Below are 22,793 nucleotides of genomic sequence, written 5' to 3'. Positions count from 1 at the left end.
CATATAAAGATCCGCTGGAAACGAGAACCATCCTCGCCACAGTCAAGCACACAATGAGACCCGACATTGCTGGCCTTCAAAACATCAACATACCAAGGCAGGTGAGCATAAGACAACTCCTCATCACCATGTAAATCCTTAGTAGCCAACTCCTTCCCATACCACGCAACATGATAAGGGACATCCAATCCATAATTTTCTTTCAAATCAGTAATTAGCTCAATAGGCCTTACCAAAGGATTGCTACGAACTTTATCTTTGACAATTGAAGACACCAAACGAGACCCCATTGCCTTATTTCTCTTCTCACGGATCAAACCACTACAACTGTGTACATTATTTAAATTCTTAATATAGAAAAATCCATTTACATTAGACTTAACAGCATGCACATTCCACTCACAGCCATTTGATTCCTTCTTAGCACACACAGCAGTAACACGACGAGGCTCATTCTTCAAATACTTCATCTTAAAACCATTCTCAATCGCGTACTTAGCCAACTTATCACGGAATTCACAAACTCCACCCTCAAACTTCTGACCCTCATGAGTAATATAACCCTCCCAATCAGTAGACAAATATTTACGCCCTCCACAACTACCATATTTGCCTAAATATTCATTTCCAAACTCACTGCTAATACCATCAAAATCCATACTCAAACAAGAAGAAGAAGCAGCACTTGAATCAACAATACTACCAGTTTGACTTGAATCTTTACATGTATCCTCATCTTGTGAAAAACTGTAATTGTTAGGAGCAGACTCCAACAAAAAAGGAGAAGCAATCATGTTCGTATTAACAGTTTGAACATGATTCACTACAGCCTTATCCCTAACAGCAATGTGAATTAATTGATCCTTCATCAGTCCACATACCATAAACATGATTTTCAAATCATCGTCCGATTCCAACAAACAATTGGAGCAATCCATAAAAGAGTACCTCAACTCAAAATGACCTAACTTAAGCTTAAACCTACTACACAACTCGTTGGACAACCAATCAAAAGTAGTAGTTGAAGACAAAATAAGCATTAAAGTTCCAGCACTATAGGTGCACTTCGCCACTCTCGAATCATCCATATATATCTCTACAAAAAAACAACAAACAAAACAAAAATGACTACTAGTAATAACAGTGGATGCCGAGTGCATTAACAGTGAATTATAGTCGACTCAAAAACCAATAGCGCATAAACAGAAAAAACACGAATATACTCAGATTCAACTGAAAAAGCATACCTCAATTAAATCGAATAACACAAATTTTTCACCACAGCTCAAACCAAAACACAAGAGCAAATCCACAATCAAAACGAATCTGAAATCAATCCAAATTATAAACAAAAAGAAACGAAAACCTAATCAGCAACTTAATTAATCGAGCATCAAATCACCAAAAAGCAGACTACAATATAATCGAATACCTCCAAAAACGAATATGAATTCACAAGAAAAAATCGAATACCTCAAAAATCGAAGATCACAGATCTCACCAAGCTCCAATCGAGTCTCATGCAGCGCATATCAATCCAAAAATCACCAAATCAAACAAGAAAGAAAAAGAAATTGAAGCAATAGAACTCCAATCTACGCCATACTAAGCTCAGAAGAATCGAAAAAGAAGATCTGGAACCACATCATACTGAGCTTCGTTCGAAGAGGTGAACGAAACTCATTTCGTTCAAAGAGATGAACGAAGCTTCCTTCGTTCGAAGAAGTGAACGAAGCTCGCTTGGAATATTCGATCTGCTGAGGCTGCCAAACAGGTTTCTGTTACGAGGTCACCAAATTTCAAGAAATTCCTATCCTAGCTGGCGAGTTTTGGGCATGTTTCAAAATATTCGAACCAAAAGGTCAAAAACGTAATCTAACATAGAAAATAAAATACAAAAATTGACAGCTTTCTACAATTGGGTGTGTTTATATGTATTAAATCATGTAGGGTATATTTATAGTTTCATGTCTACAATTGGGTATTTCACTAATTTTGTAAAAAAAAAAAATACATGTGCACTTCTCCCGACGAAATTTCGTCGGCAAAGATCTATGCCGACAAAATTTGCCGGATTAGGTTTCCCCCGACGAAAATATCTTTGCCGACGAAATTTCGTCCGGAGAGGTCTTATTTTTAAAAAATAAATATAAACTTAGGATGTTTAGGTTAATTAATTTTTAAAATTTTTATTTTTATTAACTACATAATATATTTTGAGATTTAATTAGTTGAATTAGCAATTATATTTTAATTATTATTTATTTAATGACTGATTATTATTAAATATTTAATTAACTTCATGAATTATATTACTTAATGAATAGTAATTCAATTTATCTTTTTCTTTTTCTCTTTTAATATTCACTAAGTTAATTACTAATCAAAGTAATTGAAAAAGTGAAATACATACTATGCTACTAAAAGGGTGTAGCCAAACTTTTCAAAAAAATTTAAATTAAAAAAAAAATTAAAAAAATTAAAAAAAAAAATTAAAAACTGAGTATAGCCGTGCGGCTATACTATTTTTAATATAAAAAGGATGACCCCCAACGTTTAGGCGCGACGTGTCTACTTTTTAAATAAAAAAATTAAAAACTGGGTATAGCCGTGCGGCTATACTATTTTTTAATATAAAAAGGAGGACCCCCAACGATTAGGCGCCACGTGTCCACATTTTTTTAAAAAAACATAGAGTATAGCCGTGCGGCTGTACTTTTTTTTGTTTTAAAAAAAAAGCCTCCAGTGACTAGGCGCCACGTGTCCCAAAAGAGTACAGCCGTGCGGCTGTACTATTTTTTCAAAATCCCAAAGGGTATAGCCTGCCGGCTGGACTGTCTTTCAAAAAGAAAAACAGTACAGCCGCACGGCTATACTATGTAAATAGAATTTAATTATTTTGTGGACTTTTTTTATAATTTTTTTTTAATACTAATTAATAATTACTAATTAAAGTAATTCAAAAAGGCTAAGATGTTACTCAATTACATGTATTGTATTAAAGAAGTGGGCCAAAAAACAAAAGCAAAGAAAGTAATTATATGTTTATTAAAAAGGATTAAATTAAATTTTTTTTTTTTTTAAAAAGCATTACAAATACGTACAAACATGTACAATACGACTATTGTATGGTTTGCTTTTTAAAAAAAGGAGATGCATATAGAACACGAATGTATTATTGAAAACTACGTGCGTACACACACACACATATACATATACTTATATATATATATATATATATTACGACTAATTAAAGTAATTAAAAAATAATAAGATATTACTTAATTAAATATATTAAATGAAGGAAGTTGGCCAAAAGAAAAAGTAAAGAAACTAATTTTATATTTTAAAATTTTATACTTTAAAAAAAAAAAAAAAAAATACATGTGCACTTCCCCCGACGAAATTTCGTCGGCAAAGATCTATGCCGACAAAATTTGCCGGATTAGGTTTCCCCCGACGAAAATATCTTTGCCGAAGAAATTTCGTCGGGAAAGGTCTTATTTTTAAAAAATAAATATAAACTTAGGATGTTTAGGTTAATTAATTTTTAAAATTTTTATTTTTATTAACTACATAATATATTTGGAGATTTAATTAGTTGAATTAGCAACTATATTTTAATTATTATTTATTTAATGACTGATTATGATTAAATATTTAATTAACTTCATGAATTATATTACTTAATGAATAGTAATTCAATTTCTCTTTTTCTTTTCTCCTTTAATATTCACTAAGTTAATTACTAATCAAAGTAATTAAAAAGGTGAAATACATACTATGCTACTTAAAGGGTGTAGCCAAACTTTTCATAAAAATTTAAATTCTAAAAAAAATAAAAAAAATTAAAAAAAATTAAAAAAATTTTAAAAACTGAGTATAGCCGTGCGGCTATACTATTTTTAATATAAAAAGGAGGACCCCCAACGTTTAGGCGCCACGTGTCTACTTTTTAAATAAAAAAATAAAAACTGGGTATAGCCGTGCGGCTATACTATTTTTTAATATAAAAAGGAGGACCCCCAACGATTAGGCGCCACGTGTCCACATTTTTTTTTAAAAAACACAGAATATAGCCGTGCGGCTGTACATTTTATTGTTTTAAAAAAAAGAGCCTCCAGTGACTAGGCGCCACGTGTCCCAAAACAGTACAGCCGTGCGGCTGTACTATTTTTTCAAAATCCCAAAGGGTATAGCCTGCCGGCTGGACTGTTTTTCAAAAATAAAAACAGTACAGCCGCACGGCTATACTATGTAAATAGAATTTAATTATTTTGTGAACTTTTTCTATAATTTTTTTTTAATACTAATTAATAATTACTAATTAAAGTAATTCAAAAAGGCTAAGATGTTACTCAATTACATGTATTGAATTAAAGAAGTGGGCCAAAAAACAAAAGCAAAGAAAGTAATTATATGTTTATTAAAAAGGATTAAATTAAATTTTTTTTTTTTTTAAAAAGCATTACAAATACGTACAAACATGTACAATACGACTATTGTATGGTTTGCTTTTTAAAAAAAGGAGATGCATATAGAACACGAATGTATTATTGGAAATTACGTACGTACACACACACACACACACACATATATATATACTTATATATATATATTACGACTAATTAAAGTAATTAAAAAATAATAAGATATTACTTAATTACATATATTAAATGAAGGAAGTTGGCCAAAAGAAAAAGAAAAGAAACTAATTTTATATTTTAAAATTTTATACTTTAAAAAAAAAAAAAAAATACATGTGCACTTCTCCCGACGAAATTTCGTCGGCAAAGATCTATGCCGACAAAATTTGCCGGATTAGGTTTCCCCCGATGAAAATATCTTTGCCGAAGAAATTTCGTCGGGAGAGGTCTTATTTTTAAAAAATAAATATAAACTTAGGACGTTTAGGTTAATTAATTTTTTAAACTTTTATTTTTATTAACTACATAATATATTTGGAGATTTAATTAGTTTAATTAGCAACTATATTTTAATTATTATTTATTTAATGACTGATTATGATTAAATATTTAATTAACTTCATGAATTATATTACTTAATGAATAGTAATTCAATTTCTATTTTTTTTTTTCTCCTTTAATATTCACTAAGTTAATTACTAATCAAAGTAATTAAAAAGGTGAAATACATACTATGCCACTTAAAGGGTGTAGCCAAACTTTTCATAAAAATTTAAATTCTAAAAAAAAATTAAAAAAAATTAAAAAAAATTAAAAAAATTTTAAAAACTGAGTATAGCCGTGCGGCTATACTATTTTTAATATAAAAAGGAGGCCCCCCAACGTTAAGGCGCCACGTGTCTACTTTTTAAATAAAAAAATAAAAAACTGGGTATAGCCGTGCGGCTATACTATTTTTAATATAAAAAGGAGGACCCCCAACGTTTAGGCGCCACGTGTCCACATTTTTAAAAAAAAACACAGAGTATAGCCGCGCGGCTGTACTTTTTTTTGTTTTAAAAAAAAGAGCCTGCAGTGACAAGGCGCCACGTGTCCCACAACAGTATAGCCGTGCGGCTGTACTATTTTTCAAAATCCCAAAAGGTATAGCCGGCTGGCTAGACTATTTTTCAAAAAGAAAAATAGTACAGCCGCACGGCTATACTATGTAAATAGAATTTAATTATTTTGTGGACTTTTTTTATAATTTTTTTAATACTAATTAATAATTACTAATTAAAGTAATTGAAAAAGGCTAAGATGTTACTCAATTACATGTATTGAATTAAAGAAGTGGGCCAAAAAACAAAAGCAATGAAAGTAATTATATGTATATTAAAAAGGATTAAATTTAATTTTTTTATTTTTAAAAAAGCATTACGAATACGTACAAACGTGTACAATACGACTATTGTACGTTTGCTTTTTAAAAAAATGAGATGCATATAGAACACGAATGTATTATTGGAAACTACGTACGTACACACACACACACACATATACATATACATATATATATATATATATTACGACTAATTAAAATAATTAAAAAATAATAAGATATTACTTAATTACATATATTAAATGAAGGAAGTTGGCCAAAAGAAAAAGTAAAGAAACTAATTTTATATTTTAAAATTTTATAATTTTCAAAAAAAAAAAACATGTACACTTCTCCCGACGAAATTTCGTCGGCGAAGATCTATGCCGACAAAATTTGCCGGATTAGGTTTCCCCCGACGAAATTTCATCGGGAGAGGTCTTATTTTTAAAAAATAAATATAAACTTAGGATGTTTCAGTTAATTAATTTTTTAAACTTTTATTTTTATTAACTACATAATATATCTAGAGATTTAATTAGTTGAATTAGCAATTATATTTTAATTATTATTTATTTAATGACTGATTATGATTAAATATTTAATTAACTTCATGAATTATATTACTTAATGAATAGTAATTCAATATCTCTTTTTCTTTTTCTCCTTTAATATTCACTAAGTTAATTACTAATCAAAGTAATTAAAAAAGTGAAATAAATACTATGCTACTTAAAGGGTGTAGCCAAACTTTTCATAAAAATTTAAATTCTAAAAAAAAATAAATTAAAAACTGAGTATAGCCGGCGGCTATACTATTTTTAATATAAAATGGAGGACCCCAACGTTTAGGCGCCACGTGTCCACATTTTTTAAAAAAAACACATAGTATAGCCATGCGGCTGTACTTTTTTTGGTTTTAAAAAAAAGAGCCTCCAGTGGGCTCTGTCATTTAAAATTAATCCTAATTAATTAATTTTTAAACTAAAGAAATAACCCTTGGGCCTTATTTAATTGCTTTCAACTGCAATTATGGTTTAATTATTATTTATTCAGTGAAGAATTAAATATTTTAATTAACTTAATAAATGGTAATTATTTTTAAATTTTCATTTATTCAAATATTTAAATACTAAGTATTCACTAAGTAAATAGTAATTAAAAAATAACTACTAAACAAAGTAATTAAAAAAGAGAAATCAAGATTAGGCATTCAAAGGGTATAGCCGGCCGGCTATACTTTTAAAATATTCTAAACCCTACACTCTTAAATATCCTTTTTAAATTTTTTTATATTAATTAAATAATATCTTAGCCTTATTCAATACTTTCATTAGTAATTATGTTTTAATTATTATTTATTCAGTGAATAATTAGTATTAAATATTTTCATAAAAATCCTAGAAATTTAGTTTTGGGACCCCAAATATCTGAAACTTTTTTTTTTAAAAGAAATTTTTTTCACTAAGACACACAAAATTCACGCATTATACACGTATTACCAAATAAAAACAATATATACTTTTTTGTTTATTGAAAAAAAGAAAAAGAAAAAGAAAAAAAGGGTATAGCGCAAGTTTTCCCTAATTGTTTTTCAAAAAGCAAGTATAGCCGCGCGACTATACTCGTTTTGGCATTAAAAACAGTATAGCCGGGCGGCTGTACCTCGTTGACACGTGGGCTGAGCACATGGGCGGGTCTTTACAAATATATAATAGTATAGCCGCGCGGCTGTACTATTTTTGGAAAACTTTTTTAAAAAAAGTACAGCCGCGCGGCTGTACTCCTTATTTTATTTTTAAAAAAGGCTTCTGTCTTCTGACACGTGGCAGCTAGGGGCTGGGAGCGTCCTTTTTATTTATTTAAGATATACAGAGTACAGCCGCACGGCTATGCTCATTTTTATTTGTTATTTTTAACAATTTAAAAATATAAAATTTGTTTCTTCACTTTTGTTTTTTGGCCTACTTCTTTAATTTACTATATTTACTCTTAGCCTTTTTTAATCACTTTGCTTAGTAATTATATTTTAATTATTATTTAATGTAAAAAGATTGAAGAAAAAGAACACAAAGTAATTAATTTCTACTTATTAAGTCTTTTGTGAAATCGTTTGGGTGTCTTAATTCAATTTCTCCATAGCCCAAGAGCCCTATCCGTTACTATTATACCATTACTCGAGTATGTATCGTCCCTTTTTGATTCTTTACTTTTCCACAGTTATTACCCGTACTATACACGTACGCACGTATTTCTCACGTTTAATACACGTATGTTTTTACAAAAATTTCACTAAGACACACAAAATTCACCCATTATACACGTATTACCGAATAAAAACAATATATACTTTTCTGTTTATTGAAAAAAAGAAAAAGAAAAAAGGGGTATAGCCCAAGTTTTCCCTAATTGTTTTTCAAAAAGAAAGTACAGTCGCGCGGCTATACTCGTTTTGGCATTAAAAACAGCATAGTCGGGCAGCTGGAATTCGTTGACACGTGGGCTGAGCACATGGGCTGGTCTTTACAAATATATAATAGTATAGCCGCGCGGCTGTACTATTTTTTTGAAATTTTTTTTAAAGAAACCGCGTGGCTGTACTCGCTTTTCCTTTTTTTAAAAAAAATATATAAAAAAAGGCTTCAGTCTTCTGACATGTGGCAGCTAGGGAGCGTCCTTTTTTTAAAAGATATGCATAGTACAGCCGCACGGCTATGCTCATTTTTATTTGTTATTTTTAATAATTTAAAAATATAAAATTTGTTTCTTCACTTTTGTTTTTTGGCCTACTTCTTTAATTCACTATAGTTACTCTTCACTTTTGGTTTTATGTCGTGTCAACCCTTGTGTTTTGAATAAATGTTTCAAAACTGAGTATAGCCGCGCGGCTATACTATTTGTATTATAAAAAATGTCCCCCAACCATTTGGCGCCACGTGTCAACACTTGTGTTGTTAAAAAAAAATTTCAAACTTGAGTACAGCCGGTTGGCTATACTATTTTTATTATAAAAAAAATGTCCCCCAACCATTTGGAGCCACGTGCCAACACTTGTCTTTTTAAAAAATATTTCAAAACTGGGTATAGCCGTGCGGCTATACTATTTTTAATATAAAAAAGTTCCCCCAACCATTTGGAGCCACATGTCAACACATTTCCTTTTTAAAAAATTTCAAAACTGAGTATAGCCGCGCGGCTATACTAATTTTAATATAAAAAAGGTCCCCCAACCATTTGGCGCCACGTGTCAACACTTGTGTTTTGAATAAATGTTTCAAAAATGAGTATAGCCGCACGGCTACACTATTTTTAAAAAATGTCCCCCAACCATTTGTCGCCACGTGTCAACATTTGTGTTCTTAAAAAAAATTTCAAAACTGGGTATAGCCGTTCGGCTATACTATTTTTAAGATAAAAAAGTTCCCCAACCATGTGGCGCCACGTCTCAACACTTGTGTTTTGAATAAATGTTTCAAAACTGATTATAGCCGCGCGGCTATACTATTTTTATTATAAAAAATGTCCCCCAACCATTTGTGGTCACGTGTCAACACTTGTGTTTTGAATAAATGTTTCAAAACTGAGTATAGCCACTCGGATATAGTATTTTTATTATAAAAAAGGTGCTCCAACCATTTGGCGCCACGTGGCAACACGTGTGTTCCCAAAAAAAATTTCAAAACTAAGTATAGGCGGGCGGCTATACTATTTTTAATATAAAAAAGGTCCCCCAACCATTTGGCGCCACATGTCAACACTTATCTTTTTAAAAAATATTTCAAAGCTGAGTGTAGCCGTGCGGCTATACTATTTTTTATTATAAAAAGGACTCCAGCCATGTGGCGCCACGTGTCAGCACATGTCTTTTAAAAAAAAATAAAAAAAATGTAGTATAGCCGTTCGGCTGTACACCTTTTTTAAAAAAAATAAAATAAAGAAGAACCAAAGTAGATATTAATCTTCCTCTATTTGATGTTTTAATTTAATTTTTATTCCATATTCTTATTGAATAATATGTGAGAATTTGTGTAAATTTTGAATTTTATAATTATTGTGCACGAATTATAATAATTTGAGAAAATTTTGATAAATCACATCAACATGTCATGTGGATATGTACACAAGCAATAAAATAACTTCTCACGTGAGTCAGCGAATTACTAAACTATTTTCATGATCACAAATTTATTGATTCAATTTAGCACTCTGGACATAAATTTGTTGTGGTAAGGCTCCATTAACATAATATTTAAACGTATAGCCGCACGGCTATACCCTTGACATATCATAATTTGAATTTCTCTTTTTGAATTACTTTATTTAGTAGTTATGTTTTAATTATTGACAAGTATATAATCTTGACACAACACGAACCTGACATGACACAACCCATTGCCAGCCCTAGCTAAGACAATCATTGTGCAGTCATTCCATGACCTACACAAGTACCCAGAGGGGTACGAGATGGAACGACCACAGTGCGGATGTTACTGATAAAGAGTAAACGCACATAAAAAAAGTGGCTTACTTTCTAATGTGCAGGTTGCTCCAAAAAATGAGTACGTATTTATCCAATACCCTTGTATTCAATATGAATTAATGATGTCAAGAGAGCTACATAGTCGTTGTCCTAAAACTTTGACCCAAACACATGGTTTTAGGAAGACGTCTATGGCTTTAGGACAGCAACTACGTGCCTCTCCTAACATTACATACTAGATATTCCTAACCTTTTTCATACGTATTTATTGTATTAGTTATTGTGTATAATTGATGTGTTTTGGGTATAATTTATTTAATTAATTTTATATGAATATTATGAGTATAATTATTGAATTTTTCCAACAATCTAAATCCGTATATTGCATCTCTTTAGTTGCAGAAAAAACTTTGTGAGATTATCTGTTTGTGTTTGCATTTGTATCGATGTACATGAATTAGAGTCAATTGAATATCTCATTGTCGAAATAATGTCGCTTAATTGAAATTACAGTTTACATATAGAACTATATTAATAAACTTAACCGAAAATGTCGTGTTATTGGTTGGTTGGTTGATTTTAAATGTAGTACAGTAAAATTGCATCTCTGTGATGTGTTTGATTATTGAAATGTGTATACAATTTTATTAGACACCACATGTTTGTTTTTATGATGTGTACAAGTCCAAAATGTAATTTTAAAATCGTACTATATTTTTTGGAATGTGTTTGTGTAGTTGTATTACTTTCATATATGACTATTTGTAAATAATATGATAATGCTATATTTAAATAAACATAGACGACTTAATTTAGCCGAATGAGGTTTGTTTACATGTTTGCATCTGTATTGTTGTAGGAAAGATTCTCTCAGGTACTTTCGAGTGGCTCATGCGGCCAAGAACATGGATGATTTCAAACTGATGCACGTAAGGTGCCAATTTGTGTACAATCATCTTGGTTGGAAAACAAAAATCGAATATTGATTGGGTGAGGTGGAATGGCACAAGGATCCATCAGCTACGACAATCACTGTGTGGTCATTCCATGACCTGCACAAGTATCTTGGAGGGGTATCACATATGGTTTCTTACAACCTAATATGCGTGTTGCTTCGAAAAATGAGTACGTATTTATCTGATACCTTTGCATTCAATATGAATTAATGATGTCAAGAAGGTACGTAGTCGTTGTCCTAAAACCTTGACCCAAACACATGATTTTAGGATTTGTCAAGACAGGCACGTAGCCCATTACGATTTGCTTACCTGTTTGCATCGGTATTGTCTTAGAAAAGAACTTCGAAATAGTCTGAGTTTGTTTCCATGTATTTGCGGTATTTCTGTTTTATAAATTAAATATAAAGCAATTGTAATTATGCATGTTCTTAAGTTGTTATACCCTAGAGGTGAATTTGTTTGCATCCTTATATTATATACGCTACGCTATTGCCAGTGAAGTGCCTTATGGTGAAAATTTTCCTGCACATAATCGTTTTCATCTTAACACCCTCCCTTAAATTGAATGCCATCTATGCAGTTAGTTTAAAAAGGAACTTGAACAAACTCCAAGTAATCCACGCAACTTCTCAAATGCTTCCAGCTTTAACAGTTTGGTCAGGATATCTGCAACTTGGTCTTCACTTCGACAATAAACCAAATCAATGGTTTCTTCAGCTACAAGATCACGAAGGAAATGATACCTCACATCTATATGCTTGCTTCTTCCATGTAAAATTGGGTTCCTGGAGAGTTTAATAGTTGAACTATTATCACAATGAATCACAGTAAGCCCATGTTGATAAAACTGTAGCTCTTCAAGAATCCTTCTCAACCAAATTGCTTGACATGCATAGGTTGTTGCAGATACGAACTCTGTTTCAGTTGTGGACAAAGTTACAACCTGTTGCTTCTTTGATGCCCATGATATGGCACCTGAACCCATCAAAAATACATGGCCTGTTGTACTCCGCCTATCATCCAAATCATCAGCATAATCACGGTCAGTGAAACCAGTCAAAATAGGTCCTCCATTTTTCTTGTAGAAAATACCAAAATCTATTGTTCCTTTCAAGTAACTAAACACTCTTTTAGCAGCTCTGAGATGCAGCTCCGTTGGTCTTTCCATATACCTGCTAATTAGACACACTGCATACATAATATCAGGCCGAGTGGCTGTCAAGTACATTAAACTTCCAACAATTTGTTTGAAGTAAGTACTATCAACCCTCTCTCCATCAAGATCCCTTGAGAGCTTCAATCCCGGTTCAGTTGGAGTCACAACTGGATTACAATTCTCCATGTGAAACCTCTCCAACACCTCCTGAGCATATTTCTTTTGCCCAATAAAGTATCCAGTAGCTGTTTGTACTACTTCTATACCAAGATAATATTTCATCTTTCCCAAATCAGTCATGTCAAAATCAGCCATCATAGAATTCTTAAAATCAACAAACATAGCCTCATCATTGCCCGTAAAAATAAGATCATCAACATATAAGCAAACTATCAGGATTTTACCTTCTGCTCCAGACTTGATGAATAGGGTGTGCTCATATGGACATTTGTTAAAACCTGCCTTTTCAAAGTATGCTTCTATACAACTGTACCAGGCTCGAGGTGCCTGTTTCAGGCCATATAAAGCATTCTTTAATCTGTAAACCTCATGTTTATTACCTTTTATCATGTAACCAGGTGGCTGCTCAATGTAGACTTGCTCAAGTAGTTTACCATTAAGGAAGGCCGATTTCACATCAAGCTGGAAGATGGGCCGTGAGTTTTGTGCCGCGAATGAGACTACCAACCGAATTGTATACTGTCTTGCGATAGGATCAAAAATCTCTTGATAATCAACTCCATGTTCTTGATTGTAGCCTTTCACAACCAGCCTTGCTTTGAACTTGTCAATTTCTCCCTTTTCATTCAGCTTCGTCTTATAAACCCACTTTACACCAATGGTTTTTTGCCCTTCAGGAAGATTGGTTCGCTCCCAAGTCTCATTTTTCTCTATAGCTTGAATCTCTGCATCCATGGCTTTTTTCCACTGCTTCTGCAAACAATATAGGATCGGAGCCTGCAAATAGAGCGAAATAAGCAGTTGTATCCTCATTAGATAATTCATCTCCACTAACATAATCTATCATCCAAGATGGTCTTTTTCTTTGTCGCTGTGGTTCTGAGCTAGGTGCCTGAACTTCATTTGGAATTGAAACTCTTGCTGAAGAACTTGGTAAAGCTTCTGCAAGGGACTGACAAGGAAGTTGCAATTGTGATTCAGACCCCTGACTTTCAAGAGGAGGTTGCAGTGGCTGTGTAATTTCCCCGCCAGCTTCCTCAAGATCAATTAAAATTTACCGTTGTTCGGTGCTGCTCCAATCCCATGTGTTTTCTTCATCAAACAGAACATCTCGACTGGTTATTATTTTCTTGGTAATGGGATTATATCACCTGTACGCTTTGGATTCTTCACTAACCCCAATAAAGACACACTTCACACTTTTATCAAGCTTTGTTCTCTTTTCATCTGGAACATGCGCATACGCTATACACCAGAAAATTCTGAAGTGATCAACTGATGGCCTGACTTCACTCCAAGCTTCTTGTGGTGTTATGTTTTTTTACAGCAAGGGTAGGGCTTCGGTTGAGCACATGAATACTCCAATTGACTGCTTCTGGCCAGAAAGTCTTTGGAATGCCTTTTTTTACCAACATGCTTCATACCATGTTCATAATCGTCTGATTCTTTCTTTCTGCCACGCCGTTTTGCTGTGGTGTGTATGCAGCAATAAGTTGCCACCGTATTCCATGCAATTCACAAAAACTTGCAAAGTTATGTGAGTTAAATTCACCACCACGATCTGTGCGAAGGATCTGAATGTACTTGCCATATTCTTTTTCAACTCGAGCCTTAAAGCTTTTAAAAACAACAAAAGCTTCAAATTTCTCTTGCAAGAAATAAATCCATGTTTTTCGACTATAATCATCAATGAAGGTGATGAAATACCTTTTGTTTCCATTCGATGTTGGATTGATTGGACCACAGATGTCTGAATGAACCAACTGTAGGATTTGCTCAGCTCTCCATGCTTTTCCTTGTGGGAAAGAATCTCGATGTTGTTTACCAACAATGCAATCTTCACACATTTCTGTGGGACAGTTAATCTTAGGCAGTCCTTCCATCATGTTCTTCTCATGTAGAGTTTTCAGGCCTTTGAAGCTCAAATGACCATAACGAAGATGCCACAACCATGTTGGATCTTGCATTCTTGTTGAGAGACACTTCTGGGCATCATACTAAATGTGCAAAGGGAACATTCGATTTGTTGTCATTTTTGCTTCTGCTATGAGGCCCTTCTCTGGATGATGAATCATACTGAATGTGAAATTGTCTGCACAGTGTTGTTTTTCATATGGAATTTGATATCCCTTTTTCCTATGACAGAAATGCAAGAGTTGTTCCCAAGCTTTACAGTTTCTCTGAATGTTTCATCCAAATCATAAAATAAGGACTTGTTTCCACGCATGTGATTGCTGCAACCCAAATCTAAATACCAAGTATCACCTGATGAAAACTCCTTCTTGCCGATGTGAGCCATGAAGAGTATTTCTCCTTCAGTCTCAGCGAAATTTACCTTGGTTTCCTTCTCTTTGTCAGGGCATTCATACTGATAGTGGCCAAGCTTGTGACAGTAATAACATTCCACACTCGCCTTGTCAAATTGTGCTCCTTGATTGTAAGAAAGTTGGCGTCCTCTACCTCTGCCACTTCCGCGAAATCCTCCCCGTCCTCTACCTCTTCCTGAAGAAGTAATTCCTTCATAAGTACTGACCTTCAAGGCTTGCTCCTCCACAACATAGCTGGTCATCCTCTGCTCATGAACTAACAGTGAGCTTTGCAGCACATCAATCGAAATACTATCAATGTCATTCGATTCTTCAATGGAACACACCACATAGTCAAATTTGCGTGTCATTGAGCGAAGGATTTTCTCAATGACAACAATATCTTTCAAATTTTCTCCATGGATGCGCATCTTGTTTGCAATTGACAGTGTTCTTGCAAAGTAGTCATTCACTGACTCTCCTTCCTTCATGTGAAGAATTTCAGACTCTTTGCGAAAAGCTTGGAGTTGTGCACGTTTCACCCGTGCAGTGCCTTGGTACTTCGTCTTCATTGAATCCCAGATGTCTTTAGCAGTGTCCTTCTTCATGATGGTTTCGAGAATGGCACGATCTATTGCTTGAAACAAATAATTCTTTGTCTTCAAATCCTTCAATCTCTGATCCTCCAATGTCTTTCTCTGCGCTTCTGTCAAAACAGTCTCAATAGTGTGCACATCGATGCCGGTTTCCACGAGAGTCCAGTACTCCATGAATCGCAGAACATTTTCCATCAACATACTCCAATGATCATAGTGACCATCGAAGCGTGGAATCGTAGGTTGCACAAAGCTGCTTTCAGAAGCCATTGAATATCTTCCTGCGGCAAGACTGAAAGCTGCTGCTTTTCCAAATCAGACCCCAGTGGGGGGCTCTGATACCAAATGTTGTAAAACTAAAAGCTGAGTTTGCTGCAGAATGAGTAAAAGGAATGCGATTTCAATTCATTGACTTGAAGTCTAATTAAATACAAAGGCAAATAACAGAAAGCTAGAAAATAAAGGAGCCTCTAATCCCACGACTAATAACTCCTAATATTCTGGGATTCTCCTAAGGAATAGGTAAAAGTAACAGACTTCCTAACAAATAGGAATTTATTGAAAAACAAACGACTAAATATCTTAACACTTCATCCCATCATGCTTGACGGAATGCATCTTAGAACAAGAGTGCAGAAAGAAGGGCATATGATTTCTTTTTTCTTTGTACTCCCAATGAAGATTCATTAACATTAAGTAGCAACGCCTGGTTTACCGCTAAATACACGAAAGAAGACAAAGCAATCCCACCACTATTGAACGGAAATGATGTCATCGGAGCTGCAAGGACAGGATGCAGGAAAACTCTTGTTTTTCTAATACCAGCTGGAGTTGCTATATAGGACACAGTTTACTCCTCGTGAGGGAACGGGCGTTGTTGTCATCTGCCCAACACTGGAACTTGCTATTCAGGTGAGACCCTGGACATTGTTGTTATATTTTTCTTTTTTATGCCTATGCAAATTTCACGTACCTAACCACTGATACAAACGGTGGAGTAAAAGTGGGCTTTGTTGATGGAGTTTTCGAGATTGGTGGAGTGAAATATGACTGCCAAGTAACTGGTTATTTTCTGAAATGCTGCATATTGGTACATATGGCTTTCTTATTGAAAGAAATGTTTCCCTGAACTTTGAATATTCTTCGTATTTATTAATCCTTTGGCCGAGATACTGGAATGTAGTTTGGGATCCTTTTGCAATTTTGATTGTTGTGTTAGTGACAAAATTTAGCTTGTCTGTGGTTGAGCTACATATATTTCATTGAGAAGAAAGAATATTTAAAAAATAGGTTTCAGCTAAAAATTCCATCAATTTAAAACTTAGGGTGACTCGAGGATCTGGATCATTTGCTATATTTTCTCTGCTAGAATCCCCTTCACATTTAATATAAGATTGCCACATCAATAAAATACAATACAAGGGTTAGAGAACTAACACTTCATCAACTAACTGGAAAAAGAAAAAGAAAAAGAAAAAGTACTAACTCCGAAATCAAAACCCCCTCAAAGATCCCATTTTATTTCTATGGAACCATGGCCACGATGAAATCTGATGGCTTTTCATTCTGCTTCCTAACTAAAAATCAAAATATCTTTTTTCCCCCCCTCGTTTGACGCGCTTTTGTTTCAGGTATATTAGTCTTCTAAGAATGATAATAAAACATGGACAATGTTTCCCTCCTTGCCTGTAAGGAAGAACTCCTCCATACCTTTTATTCTGGTTCAACCACAAAGTAACATGTATCCTCTCTTTTTTAAGGAGCGGGTCTTGAATCCAAATATGATTGAGTTGGGTAGGGTTGGTGGGGTTAGGTTGACCTAATAATAAACGGGTCTTAAACCTAAAATTATAAACCGCTAAGTATGAATTGAGTTACAAATTAGGATCAAAACCGACCCAACTCAATATGTGCCCACCCCTAAGCGTACCACATGGTGTCAAGGGGGATACCCTTAAAAAATATAACAGGAATGCAAAACTAATGTGCCAAAAGTTAAAAGCTGGGCAATATTTTAGCTTAGCATCTGACATTGTGGTCCTTAAACACCCTTCACCTTTTTTTTCATAACAAAGAAAACAAAGGAAAGCAAAACGCAAAAGATCACTCTAATAGCCTAAATCTTTAGTTGTAGTCTAACAAGAGTCTTGGTAATCCCGATCATTGTCATCGTCGTACTTGTGGTGACTGTTCGCGTATAATGGGCTGTGCCTGTCGTGGCTGTTCGCGTATAATGGGCTGTGCTTGTTGTGGCTGTTCGCATATAATGAGCTGTGCTTGTTATGGCTGTTCAAGTATAATGTTACGCTCATCCCAGATTCGGCAGGAACATGTTGCTTTCTTGTTCTTCCACTCAGCTCCACAAGTATAACAAAACTCATAACCACATCTACAAAGACAATGCAAGCATATAGACAAACCACAAGGATAGGCATACAGAAAAAAAACAGCAGCACCCAGAAAAGAACAATCAAAACTAGTTCTTTTTGTGGGTAAAAGAATAGAAAAGGTGGTCTGCAACTAGTAAAGGCGATACACCAATACCATAACTATCTGAGGGGACAGTGTAAGGCCCTACCATGATATCTATTTATAGATTACTAGGATCTCATCCAATGTTTGCTAACAAAAGCATAAAAGAGAACGCCAAATAGATCAGCATGCAAAGATTGACTCTTTTGGTGGTTTGATGGCCCATTGGCAATGTGGTTTTCAATCATAAGAACTCAGAGGAACTTGAGACCCAACACTATACTTAGCCATATCCACTCTTGTACTCAACTTGCTACCAATTAGATCATATTTGAGTTCACTAGCTGTATATTTTGTTTTATCTTTTGCTAGTTTCATCCCTCTCAAAAAATTGCTAATTTGATCTAAAGATGACAAAGTCAACAGAACAATGACCAAAAGACAAGTCAAATAGGATGGAGGAGTGGGGAGTAATACCTGCAAGTTATGTGATAACAACCTTCGGCAAGTTCAACCATATGGTTGCACTTTACGCACTGACGCCAGAGTTTCGTTGTAGCCAGCGAGTTGAGCAATTGGTCTTCTGGGTGGGGATAGGGATGTGATCTTTTATAATCATAGCAGGTCATATTGAAGTGCCAAGGGACCTTGCAATTGATACAAAAATAGTAATGACATTTCATGCATCTCCTGGCTCCAGTTTGCTCAGCATGGACAAAAGTAGTTTTGGTATATTCTAAGACCTCCTTTTTAGACATTAATGCAGAACACCTGGGATTTGGGCAATAAACTTTGTCTGTAACCGGAATAGAAGATTCTTTGATTCTTTGGCTTATGGCCTCAACTAGTTTAGGTGCCAAGAATTCTGCACAGCTATCAATATTCACCTCATTTTTACAGCCTTCATGAGGGCACTCTGCCCCCATCCCATTAAGAAACTTTACTTCCACATGCTGTTTCATACAGGAACAGCAATACCTGTGTAGACAGCCATCGATTGAAAACATTTCTGCAACATCAGTTTCTTCAAAGCAAATTACACAAGTCTCCTTCAAACTCTTTCCATTGCTAGAGTCTGCACGCCAGGTGATCTGAGAAACTATAGCCTCTCTAGCAACTTTAAGTGCAAACTTAATGTCAGTACGTGTTACAAGAGAAGGGCTGCAATATTCAAATTTTCTTTGTAGAAGAGCCACTTGATTGACTAATGTTGCAACCTTGCTGTTTCCAGGACGCACTCTGTTTGTGACCTGTATTTATAAGATGTCAATCATCTACATGAGTGGCACCAAATGGAATTTTCTGTTATGCCCATATTATATTTTATAAACATGAATAGTGATGAGAGCAGCAAACTTGTAAAGACATGAATTATACTATCAATAAGGAGAAAAATAAATGGAAAATAACAGAATTTGGGTTTTCTGGATACAGTTTGAATTCTTCGGAATAGGGGAAAAAAAAAAAAAAAAAACATATTTATCCTGTAATACAACCAACAAAGTTTGACAGAACACATCACCAAAAAATAATTAACAAATTTCTAACAGCAACAAAATAGTATAACTGCATGACCGAATCATTGCTGAACCCGAAATTTGAAACTCTTAACACATTAATACCAGTAATTGGCTTTGTCACAAAAATGCAGCAAGCTCAGCAAATGTTTAACATGACAGACTGAAAGAAGGAGAGGTCTAATAAGATAACTATTAATTCTCCCAAATACCAAGTTGTTTGGGATTATTCCTTGCAGCTTCTGCACAAAGCTAAATTAACACACTCCAAAACACTGTCACAAATGACATGACATACACTTGTTAGATTGCACTTCAACCAATTAACCCAACACAAACACTGAACCAAAAACCAATACAGCAACTCACTCATATTGATGTTTAGTAATTGGCTTTCACACTTCTCATAGTTGCCCACAATCTTCCTGCTCAATCTCCGATAATGTTCTCCCAAACAAACCCACATATAGCAAGCCCCAAAATTTCTATCCCACTTCCAAAATTGTCAAACGCACAATCTTTTTCTTTTCCTCTGTTTCAGAAGATATCCAATAGTTCATACAGCCAAAGATTTCAAATTTGCAATGCAACAAACAACACCGTCAACTCTACTACCATTAACATAAACACAAACTCCCACCCAATTAAGAAGTGAATTTGAGAATAAAAGAAGACCGATAAAAGCGAGTGTTTAATGCTAAAACTCACATATTGGTAAAGCATGTAGTCATCACAGTAAAAGGTCACAGATTTCAAGTCCATGGTGAGAGCTTTGTTAAGCCCCTCAATGATGGCCTCAAGCTCCGAAGCCTCATTGCTCAGCACCACACCATCAACCACCGCCTCCAGATTCTTCCTCGCCTCGAATATCAGATTGTCTCTCGGGTCACAAATCGCGATACCAGCCCCAGCCACCACCACCTTCATATCCCTAACCCTCTCCTCGCTCACCAAACCTTTGCAATACAACCTCAAATTCTCAGTCTCCACCGCTGCAGCTTTAGTCGACGATGACGAAGACGATTCGTCCGCACAGTACGGACGCTCGTAATAGTCGCCGTGCTTGTCCCAGTAGTCCTCAGGCACGTCGCGGAGGTCGGCGGCGAACTTCTGATCGTGAATTCGACGGTTGAGATCTTCCTTCGTCTTCATCATCTCCGAAACGGTGCGCTCGTGGTCCTCCCACTCCTGCGCGAATCGCTCGACGTCCTCGAGCATGAGCGCGGCGGCGAGGTCTAAAATGGCGTCGTTCAAGGCGTCGTGAGGCGGCGAAGGAGGGGGAGAGTTGCGCGAACTCGAACCCGAGGCCAACGAGGGATTGAGAGCGAGAGAGGCGGCCATGGCCTCCTGCATTTGGAGCTTAAAGGCCATGTCCAGGTCGGAGTCTAGGGTTTTGGCGGCCATAAGGTCTCTGCGTTGCTCGGAGAGAATGGTGTCGAGGTCGTCTGGGTCAGTACGATCATCCATGAGATAAAGTGGTGAATAAAAATGCTTCGCGAAAGCCTACCAAAAGGAGTGGAGACTTGTCAGAGAAGGAAGAGACCAAGGAAACAGAAGGTTTTGGAAATTGATGAGAGTCTGCAGATTTCAGCCACGTGTCTTCTGAATTTACCTTGACGAATTTTGCCCATAAAGCAGCACTTTTCAAACAGAGGGAATTTTATTTATTTTTTAGTCAAAAGAAACAAAACATTATAAAGGAGGGATCTCAACACCATATAAATCACAATGTAACTTACGTCAAATATCATTGACCAAAAAAAAAAAAAAAAAAAAAATCTCTTGGAAAATTTCCAAACCAAACACACATGTGAAGAAGTATGCTTGCTTTTAATCATATCTGCTACTTGATTTGATTCACGATAGACATGTTGGATCAAAATTTTATCAAAGTTATTAAGCAACTAACATACATCGTGAATAATACGCACATTTCAATGAGTTGAGATTTGATTATTAACGAGTATGAAGGCATGTTTATGTATCAGTAATAGAGAAAGCAAGAAATCAGAGAATTTAGGAATCGGGGAACTACTGAATCAAAATGGGAAGAATCATTCTCATTAAGCTGTTTACTAAACATATGGAATTAGCAAAGGAATGGGGTTGATTCCCATTGTTATTGTTTACTAACTTTCATGAATTAGAATCCAAATTAATTTGATTACTAAAATGCCCTCCACATTTTCACCACAACACATATATAATTCTCAAATTGGCGAAGGAGACTAAACTAATCATGCAGCAAACCAGTAAGGTGGTGTAAACATGAGGAATCAATATGCTGAACAAGATGAACAATAGGAGCCCAGTTCAATGATAATGTTAATAACATCTTTGTCCAGAGCCAATTTCAAACGAAAAGATAAACTTCAATAAATATATATCTTTCACCTACGTAACTAGTAAACAATCAAATAATAATAACATGCATAATCTTCATACGATTACATACATGGAACTTCTTGGAACTGAGTTTTTATTTTTTTTAGGGTTGGAGCGTCTTGGAACTTCTTGGCGTGAGGTTTTGTTTTTTTTAGGGTTTGGGTGTTTTGAAATTATGGTAAAGTGGTAAGGGTATTTTTGGAAGTTAATAAGAGAAAACAGGAATGGGAATCGTATCGACTACTCCCTTCTAGTTGATCTGATACCTAGTTTTGAGGGGATGTGATTACGGATTTTGAGGTGGGGTCCACTTATTTTTTCATTCTTGATTGCAAGTAAACGCAGAGGAAGTCAGGAATGGAAATCATTTCCTTTCCTCCCATACCCATTACTGATACGTAAACATGCCCTGAGTGATACTAAACGAATTCTAAAATTAACTGAGTACACCATACTACCAATTTATTAATTGAATTACAAATTTACCCTAATATAAAATAATCAAAAAAGATTTATTGAATTCAAAAAATTTATTAAAGTCCTTAAGCAACTAACATATATCGTGAATAATAATACGCACATTTCAACAAGTTGAGATTTGATTATTAAATATGAGTGCTGCTAAATGAAGCCTAAAATTAACTAAGTACACCATACTGCCAGCAATTTTGTGTTTGGTAGGTAATCTGTAAATTCCTTGGTAAATTCGAAAAGTCTGGGGTTTGCCCTGACCCTGGGTGTAATAACCCAAAACAAAATATCAAGAAAATAACAAAATATCTAAAAAGTAAGGATTAATATCTTCTAGCAAAAAGACGATTTTGCCCTCGCATATTTTAATAGAGAAAAAGTTGACTTTTTGATCGAGAAAGAATTTGAAAATTCCGCTTACGTCGTTGCGTAGAGCACGGCGAAACGAGTTCGTAGACACGGAGTAGACCCGAATCGGAGTTGT

At 34.8% G+C, this 22,793-nt stretch overlaps 1 protein-coding gene and 1 long non-coding RNA gene across 2 annotated transcripts; both read right to left on the bottom strand.

Annotated features, from left to right (window-relative positions):
* Positions 1-1,059: 1,059 nt before the first annotated feature.
* Positions 1,060-1,664, bottom strand: LOC117630841. The gene is made up of 3 exons (XR_004586261.1): positions 1,474-1,664; positions 1,248-1,326; positions 1,060-1,096 (listed from the first exon to the last, which is right to left on the bottom strand). It is a non-coding gene; the product is annotated as an uncharacterized LOC117630841 (long non-coding RNA).
* Positions 1,665-17,462: 15,798 nt separating this feature from the next.
* Positions 17,463-21,052, bottom strand: LOC117630840. The gene is made up of 3 exons (XM_034363647.1): positions 20,162-21,052; positions 18,414-19,186; positions 17,463-17,853 (listed from the first exon to the last, which is right to left on the bottom strand). Exons 1-3 carry the CDS (start codon positions 20,918-20,920, stop codon positions 17,745-17,747), a joined length of 1,641 nt encoding a protein of 546 aa, XP_034219538.1. The 5' UTR covers positions 20,921-21,052; the 3' UTR covers positions 17,463-17,744.
* Positions 21,053-22,793: the final 1,741 nt, after the last annotated feature.

Source organism: Prunus dulcis, chromosome 6, assembly GCF_902201215.1.
Source record: "Prunus dulcis chromosome 6, ALMONDv2, whole genome shotgun sequence".
In the NCBI taxonomy this organism is placed as follows: domain Eukaryota; kingdom Viridiplantae; phylum Streptophyta; class Magnoliopsida; order Rosales; family Rosaceae; genus Prunus; species Prunus dulcis.
This window is presented reverse-complemented; position numbering and strand designations above follow the sequence as displayed.